This window comes from Osmia bicornis, chromosome 9 (assembly GCF_907164935.1).
Source record: "Osmia bicornis bicornis chromosome 9, iOsmBic2.1, whole genome shotgun sequence".
Taxonomy (NCBI): domain Eukaryota; kingdom Metazoa; phylum Arthropoda; class Insecta; order Hymenoptera; family Megachilidae; genus Osmia; species Osmia bicornis.
Genome location: NC_060224.1, coordinates 10,810,028 through 10,819,549, shown reverse-complemented (window position 1 = coordinate 10,819,549; position 9,522 = coordinate 10,810,028). Strand labels below are relative to the sequence as shown.

The following is a 9,522-nucleotide window of genomic DNA, read 5'->3' as shown; positions in this document are numbered from 1 at the left end:
GGCAAGTAAATTTTCTCGGGAGTGTATTTTTGTCCATGGGATGTTGACGGTTCGGAAATATTCTGAAGGGCTAAACGCCGTCTTCTTTCGCGACATGCTCTTTTTTTGAATATCTTTTCGTACTAATTGGTAATTTTGGCCGACGACTTTTATTTTTTATCAAACACTGATCTTCATACTGATTTCGCATATCTTCAACCATGACAATATTTTCAGTATCACTCATTGTCACTATCCCACAACAATATTCACCTCTCACTTCACTTCACACTTTCAAAGCTTTGAAATAAATTCAATGGTGCAATCTATTCCTTGCTTCGAATGCAACTATCGTGAAAACTGTCGCGAAGACGTAAAACACAGTACCGAGAAACATCGGGTACCGTGGTGGGGAGTGTTTCTAAGGACTACGAAAAATAAAGAACAATGACGTCGATATTTATTACAAAAACAAAGTTTTGAAGTTGTATTCATTTATAATATAATTTGAGATTGTAAGAAAAAATTATAACATAAAAATAAAAATAAAAATTTAATCTGTAAAGTTAGAAATTAGAAATTAGGAAAGGGACTTATAAAATAGTCAGTGACCACGGTCCTGATCCCCACCACCATGCGAGTGCTTTCAGCAGCCATGACAAAAGACAGTCAAGCTTCAACATGGCTGAAAGTAAGGTGCGTATAATCGACAAGCAGAATATTTCATTAATATTACGTTATTTGCACATAAATTACTTTCATTACAGATGGATGTTGATAACCAAGAAGGAGAAAAGAAAGAAGAAGTTGAAGGAAAGGAGGAAATAGTAAAGAATGAAGAAGTTGCAAAGAAAGAAGAGGGCCAAAAGAAACAACAGGAGGTCAAAAAGACAGAGGAGGAAAAGGTATCCATGACGCAAGTAAGTAAAAACGTGATTTTTCTATGTAATAAATGTCGCACAATTAGATTCACGTGAAACGGAAATCATTTCTACAATAGTAGCAGATGAATTTCCACGATTGTTTTTTGTTTTCTAATAATGTCACAATTCTAATACAGTTCATTATTATATTTCAGATAAAAATAATGGTTAAAAAGATGATGTACGGAGGACGTCACGGCGGCCGTCACGGAGGAAGAGGTGGGCGATGGGGCGGCCTTCGTGGCGGAAGAGGAGAATGCCGGGGCGGCGGAAGAGGCGGCGGGCGACAAGTTGTCTTTAACATTTATTAAACTTTTTTTTTTTTAATTTTGAACTTCATTATAATTTTTTATTTTAATAAATATTTTATTACATATACTAAATTATTACATATGTGTTTATTTCTTATTCCCTTTATAGCAAATCTTCGGCGAATAATCGCGACGAACCCGCGGGCGAGAATATTCGCGAAAGTCAAAACCGATGTTCCGTGCGACAAAACACAGTCCGTCTCGCCAAGCCATCGGTATCGTCATCTTGCTTTCTCACTCGCACTTGCACGCATTACGCCGTCCGCGCGATCAGCTATCACCGGCGAGCATCGGCCGCTGATTCTTTGTTTTGTATTTATAGACGCGTTTAGAATTAGTGTAACTGTAATGTATAAGTGTAGTGTAAGAGCTAGTCAATAAATTAGTTTTAAGTGAAACTGTTGACATTATTAATGTCCTGTACTTTTCATTCCAATAAGTTTTGTGGTCGCGTACGTTATGTGTATTATTTCATTCTTGCTGCCTCTCTTTCGTTAGCGCTATCCTTTTGTATGCCCGACAGGAATCAAAATCTCGTCAGTAAATGATAGATACATAAATAGGAATACAAACAGCACATTTACATCGCCTTCTATGTCTTTTTGCATATAGAATATGCGAAATATTACAAAATGTGCAAGTTTTATAATTCATTTATCTGGCATATCTCTGTAATTTCATTGATAAAAAAACATGATTATAGATATGAATGAAAAAGATTTATGGTTGCACACATTAATATATGTATTGTTTTCTTCTCAAACTTCTTTTTCGGCTCGAGCCGATTCATTGTGCTGATGGTTAAAATTGTAACAGGTATGAACAGCGTAACAGAAGTCTTCATACGTTGCGGCAACTATGCCTTACTTCTGGCTATATTTGCGTAGCCGTTTGTGATGTCAAATTAGAATTTACATTTATCGACTGATTTCTGTTTTTAATGTCCCTGATGATAACGTGGCCAAATATACCATCAATGCCTCTGACGGAAAATCAGTGAACTATTCTTCCGTCTATTTGACGTCTCATGCGTGCAAATCGTAAATTTCGTTTTAAGTCTTCCAGAAGTGATAAATTGGGAAAAATCGAATTTCAGTGACATTGTGCTAGTTCAAGGAAGGGTAGTCTGGTGTGCTATGGGTGAAAAAACCATTAAATCGTCCAATATTTGCTCAAATGCAGCCGAACGCAGCATTCGGCAGCCATGTTGTTTGCTTACAACAGCGTCTGTCTCAATCTTACAATGTCGAAAATACCATTTTTCTCAACGTATGGTGTTTATTAGCGTTCAAACGGACCAGACCACCCTGTGGTGAAGTCTATACATAGGTGCTGTACCCGCGAAAATTTCATTTCTGCAATTATCGAGACGAAAAACGAAATCTACGAAATCGAGTGTCTCTTTCACGCATGGCGTATACGTGGATGCTTTCCGTTGATTGTGTGAGCGCACGCATACAGGTCATGGCAGAGGGAGTCTGTGCCCTTAAACACGCGATAAAAGTGCAAAACCGATGCACATAGCAACCAAAATAAAATAAAATAAAATAAATACGGTACCGCACCGTAAATGACCTGAATAGCATGAAATATGAAATATGAATATGAATAGATGGTGAAACAAAATAAAATAAAATAAAATAATTTAAATTAGGATAAAATAAGATAGAATAAAATAAAATAGATTATTAATATAAAATAGATGTAATAATCATTTAATAACAATATCATTATTACTATATCTACATTAGGTATGTAATATACATTTAATAACCATATCATTATTACTATACCTACATTACATATAATGTAACATCCTGGTTACTCCACACAGATCAATGTACATTTAAGGTGATGCGAGCGTCGAGGCCGAACTCCGAATTCTGCGTTGGTAAAACAGTCAACGTTTCATCGAAAATTAGGCCGAACAGAAACTGATTTCAGCGACACCTCAGTTATCGCATCCAACTAACGGCATGCTATTCTACGTTACTTTTCGCATACACCTAAATGACAGACGGATGCTACGATAGCTATTGTCACGGCTGGAAAATTTTACAAATTTGTCCGCCTCACGTTCCCTTATCAAGCCTTCGGGTTATAGGAGTCTCCTCATGTAAGGGACGTGGGGAGGGCGAATTAGTGCTTCATCTTTTTCAATTTTCTCCTCGACCCTGTGTTTTCCCAGCAAGCCTTCGGGTTATAAGAGAATTCTTCATGTGGGAAATGCGTAGGGAAGAGTTTGAGCTTATAATTAATCTATTTTGTCTTTTCTATCCTTTTATTCTCTCACATTTCTCAATTCTTCTCTTTAGTTATTACCCCTCCTTGAAACTATCGTCGTGCTCAACTGCGTAGTAACAGATTTCGAACTAGACAAAAACTCGGGTTCGACCGAGGAGAGGTATCATAAACAGCGTTCGTTGCGCAGTTAGCTAGTGCTTCGCATTGTAGGGGTCTCCTCAGGTTAACTGCGCAAAAGCGTAAAGATTAATTTAACTCTCAATTTTCAACCGATACCCTTCTCTTATTCACGCGTAGGCGCCAGTCGGTCCCTAATCCGATCGTATGCATGAAATGAGTGCTGGAATGGAAACGCGAAATGAACTATCAATTTGAATATTTGGTTGAAAGATAAAATGAGGAATGAGAACCCTCGCAAGCAAGCGTTAGCAAGCGTTCGAAGACTGTTTAGGGGCGAAGGGTCGAACGGGGCAATAAAAGTCTTTGTATCGAATTCCGAGAATTTGCCTGAAACCAAGACCCAACGGTAATTTTCGAATAACAAGAACGTTCTCGAACTAACTACGCTGCTAATGTAATAACGAATATTCGACTTAATAATCAAAGACGATGAATATATTGAATAATCGAAGATTGCATTTGAACACCGAATGCTTTACAACGTGCGTACCAGCGAAATTCGTGTTGCGACCTACGAACAAATAATTACGAAACCGCCAATTGTTAATCAGGGAATTTCGTGATCGCCGATCGATTATTTAAACATAACACCCATATTCTCAACTATTCGCATTTTTATTGTCTAAAAGTTCTGATTTAACTATTAGTTAAACTATTAGTTGTTAATCGCATCGGTTATATCTGATATTGGAATTATAAGCGAGAATGGAATATTCCAGAAATTCTACGGCGTAGAAACACCGAAAAGCCGTTAGACAGAGATGGAACACCAAGAGAGAGAAAGAACATAGTCTAGAGGAATTTAGCTAGCACGCGTCTTCGACCAATAGCGACGCGTGCGACGCTGTCGTCACGCGCTATGATTTGTTGGAATGTCCCCACGCGGGTCATCGTCCTCGCGACGGGCACTTCCGGCCAGGATCGCGATCGATTCTGATCACTCTTCGTCGAACAATAGTGTAAGTACGTGACGGGAGCCCGTGCGTCTAGAGAAAGAGTTGTCGAAGTACTTTGTGTAAATTAGCTGCACGGCAAGTCCTATTCATAGGCAGAGTGTCGCGAGGGTGAATTTCGCGAACACGCGGCAAGGACTCAGAGACGCGCACGTTAAGCATTTCACACTATTAAAATCCTATCATTTCTCTTTCTTTTAATCCGTTTGATCGCGTAATTTACGATTTAAATTCATTCGCGTTAATTATTCTATTTTCCGAAAATTTTGTAATCGTCTTTCGTAACGTCTAGTTAAATTCATATTCGCAATAAAAGGGCAATCGGGTGCGCGACAAGTGTTGGTGCGACATCAGCCTCATCATCTCTCTTGGTGTTCCAGATTCATCAGCGATTATTCAAAGAACAAATAGCGATTTTAGGCGATTTATTATCGTATATCATACTCTACATTTTCACGGTAAGCCTGTCAAATTCTAATTCTTCGAGCACGGCATTTGAAATACGGTTTCAATAAGGCAAAACGGGCGATCTATTAAGCCTTCGGGTTATAAGAGTCTCTTCATTTTAGATCGTCTCGTTTTTCATACTCAGGTACCAATTTATATATATATTTTCCGTATTTTCCACTATCGTGATTTTTCCGAAACGATTGTCTCGACTACGAGTTATAATCGAGGGACGACTTGCAAAGCCTCCGGGTTATAAGAGTCTCTTCATTCAAGTCGTACCCTCGCGGATTGAATCCGCTATTTTGCCAATTTCTGATTTGTCGAGATAGGCGCTCGGGAATAAACCATATTTGCGTCCACAATTTATGTTAATACATCTCAATTCAAATCAAAGGCTATTTATATTTTAATCGATCTTCAATTGAACAATACTTATTATTATATAATAGGTTAAGCATCTTTGCCCTTGTAAATCATAATTGTTCATATCCAAATTCAGCTATTTATCAGATTACATTTATCAGTATTAATTCAGTCATCAGTTAAAAATCATTTTCTTTGTTAGCTGCAATAATTTCTTTGAATTACATCTCATTTTTGCACACTAACCAGTTTATTTTATTTCTTGAATTATAACAACTTTTCTTACATCAAATCCACGCACACCAACACAACGTTTCGAGGAGGGACCCGTACGGGACCTAGAACACTGACGAACCCAACGGGAATAAATACCTAAATTTCCGTCTTTAAAAATTGTTCCGATCGTAGAGGACGTTAACGGGTCATACGCGATCGGAGCTGGTGGCAGCGAGACCTTTCTCATCGTCTTTCAATCTTAATTAATCAGTTTAACACTTATTTTCGGGATGCTTTTCTTAAGTAATCAGCATTTCACTATTCTCCTGTACGGATCGTGTGTAGCAGTAGTGATTGAAAAATATTAAAAATCCAGGATATTTTGTGCCGTTGAAATGAAATAAATCACTAACAATGAAAAATCTGTCTATATAACACATTGAATTCTGCCTGTAGATGTGCGTCTGCGACAGCACATGCATAAGTGTTGATTGCCACCCACTGGCCATTTGTCTTCTGTTTAAAAACAAGGGCATGGTCCGTAAAGGTTCTATTCATAACTGCATATCCGAGATTTCAAGAAATGTGTATTCAAATTCAATTAGAGGTAAATATTATTGATGTGATGGGTTACGTTCCAGCCGTAAAGTGGCCGGCAACGTTTTTCTGCAATAATAATAAGAAGTAAAAAGAAATTGTAAGAAATGAACAAAAGTCATTAAAAATGCGTATTATAAATAATTTGTTATTATTTCACGAAAGCGTTTCCGACCGCAGGCGGCAGGATGTACATATATACTATAACCTAACTAATTACATCAATAACATTCACTTGCATTTGGGTTTGAATAGACATTTCTTGGAGTCTCGTATATGCAGTTGTGAACGAAACCTTCACTCTCGTTCGATCCTCGTTTCTAAACAGTAAAGTGGCAAGCAATTTGACGCAATGTATGCTGTCACAGATCAACAACTATATTTTTGCGAATATCTCGGAAACTAAGCGAGAACGCTCCTTATATGTATAAGAAAAAGTTGTTCAAAATATCAATTTTTATAACATATCAAAAAATCATCGAAATCAGGAAGGACGTATTTGTTCTCCAGTTTTACTAAAAAAAAGAATAATAATAGCAACAAAAAATAATGATAGTACGTCTTGTGACACATGGGTTGAAAATGGCTATCCTAGTCGATAGAACGATGCGCGAAAAAGAAATTCACGCGTCGGAGTTAATCGCCTCTTCCAGGCTCGAACGTCCCATTCTCCACGATACATTGTATCGTTGGCGACGGTCGGTTGACGCACACATATTCACATATACGAGCTGCGAATGAGCGCGCGGTCGAGCGCAGAAAACGAACGAACTGCGTCCTACAGAAAAAACGAGGAACTAAATTTGTGGTCTGTTTTACCTTTTTGACGTTTTTCGCGAGTGAAAAATCAACGAAATCGTAGAACACACTATTTTTCTAAACGAAAGCTTGTACACCATTACCCGAGTGTTCGTTTTGCTCTATCCGATCCAAAGAATGGCGCTCTGGTTTCTATTTGGACATTCGATTCGCAAAATTGTTTATATTACGAATAAATTAATGCAGGTGAGTCCGATCCGCCATTTTCTTGACCGTGGACAGACAGCAATTTCAATATTTTACAACTTTTTGACGATTCAGGTAAAATAAGGACCAGAGCGCCATTCTTTAGGACCTCCTGAACACGTCCCTCAAATTTCTTTGCAATCTGTTCAGCAGGAACGAAAAATGGTGTGTTCGACGTTCTAGGGATTTTTCTAGGGACTGTCGGTAAAGTTTTCGACGCTCGCATCACCTTAATAATGTAACGTGAAACGTTAGCATGTGAATATGTCTAGAGTGGTATGGCAACATTGACATGGGAATATTTATCGTTAGGCTATTGTATCGATATATCTCGAATGTTCTTCGAGGATCTTTTGTATCGATGGCTATAAATTAAGAGCGGAGTTTAAACCATCTGCGTGTACGTTCATATTATAAAATAAACAAAGCCAAAATTGTAAACCCCTCGACGTGGGTGATCGAGCTGAGAGAAGGCCGGAAATCCAGAGAATGGAATAGTTTCACTTAGTAAATTCGTAAATGACTAATTTATGATAGACCATAGCTAATTCGTTATTTTCGACCAAGTCACGAACGGTCCTTAAAAGTAACGAAGTCTTTTCCGATATCCTGTCTTTTCATGCACTCTAAGAGGGTCGTGAATTTCCTCAAGAGTTGCCTTTGGCAAGTACAAGGTCTTGTCTTTTCCTATTTCCTCTGGGTCGCACGCTTTCTCGTAGCACATGTGCGCTGCAACGTTCTAGCGTCTTGGTAGAGCGCCTCCACTTCCACGCGCCTGAGGGTGGACCACAGCCAGGAAAAGGGGCCCACGCAAGACGGGGTGGACTCCTCCACCATTGGACGAGGGATGATCCTGAGGGAGGATCCAGGATCCACGAAGGAAGGGGCATCGACCGACAACGCGCGAAGATCTCCTCCGCCAAGCGCAGACCCAGCAGAATGATTTTGTCGCTTGACTCTGACACGTTATTCTCACGCTGAATTCCGAGGCATTTTATAAAACCTTAGCTTGAAACAGTTTGAATAAAGTGTGGAAATTCAAATCGTAAACTGCTGTGAACTATAGTTATTTGTTTTATTCTCGCGCCTTGCGAGCGGAGCACCTCCGCGCTCCACGAATCACCTTACCTGAGTCTAAATCCCCGAAAATCCCTATATACCGCGAACGGACACGCAACAATATCAATATCATTATTACTACATCTCCATTACATATAATGTAATATACTGATCCCTTCCCACAGAGCAGTGTACATTTAACAACAATATCATTATTACCATATCTACATTAGGTATGTAATATACATGGGATTTCCGCTCGACGCGTCGAGGAGAGCGGACGTGTTTCGTGGTCGCTCCGTGATTAGTTTCGCAACGCGGTGAGAAGCGGCTTATTTATTCGCGTTTTTTGCAAATTAGTATTAATCACGTGTTCGGGAGTGCTGTTGGTGTGTTTTTCGATTAAATAGTGTATTAATTTATTATTAAACATTGAAAACGTGGTGTGCCTGTTACGCGGCATTTTGACGTCGTGTTTCCGGTGTTCGTGCGGTTGGACTTTACCAAAAGATGGGACGCAAATTCGGATGGGTCATATGTCATTGGAAAGCCTTTGACGAGAGGAACACAATGGTGTGGGTGGGAAGTCATAAATATGAGACCCTAACCCGCTAGAGGTTAAAAAACTAAAGAATTACGTTAATTTTATTGTGCGAGAGGTTTTCATCCAGATAGACCCGTTCCTGACGCTGAATTATGATAAAAAAGCGAATGTGTAACGTGCAAACCACCGCAGATACAGCGCCGTCACCGCCATATTTAGGTTAAGTTAGGTTAGGGTTAGGTTTCAAAGTCGAATGGACCGACGACATGGGGGTCACAGAGGGGGAGCTGGCCGAGGCCGTTAGGCGCATGGGGGCTCGGAACACCGTTCCGGGCCCCGACGGCGTCCCCGGCCGAGCCTGGGTATTGGCCCAGCGTCCTTGGACCGCGATTGAGGCGCCTCTTCAGCGCCTGTCTCAAGGAAGGGGGTATTCCCCCAGGAGTGGAAGGTTGGACGACTGGTCCTGCTTAGAAAGGAAGGACGGCCCGCGGAGAGTTCCTCCGCGTTCCGGCCCATAGTTTTGCTCGACGAGGTCGGGAAGCTCTTAGAAAGCGTGATGTCGGACCGCATCGCCGAGCACCTATCCCGGGTGGGCCCTGATCTGGCCGAGTCGCAGTACGGCTTTAGACGGGGGCGCAGCACCATTGATGCGATCGATCCGCTGCGCTCCCAATGCGACTCGGCCACGTCCCGGGGCG

At 40.3% G+C, this 9,522-nt stretch overlaps 1 protein-coding gene across 1 annotated transcript; it reads left to right on the top strand.

Moving 5' to 3' along the window:
* The first annotated feature begins 660 nt into the window (after positions 1–660).
* On the top strand, positions 661–1,213 carry LOC123988106 (protein nemuri-like). The gene is made up of 3 exons (XM_046286952.1): positions 661–675; positions 747–899; positions 1,058–1,213. The coding sequence occupies exons 1-3, from the start codon at positions 661–663 to the stop codon at positions 1,211–1,213; spliced, it is 324 nt and encodes a 107-aa protein (XP_046142908.1).
* Positions 1,214–9,522: the final 8,309 nt, after the last annotated feature.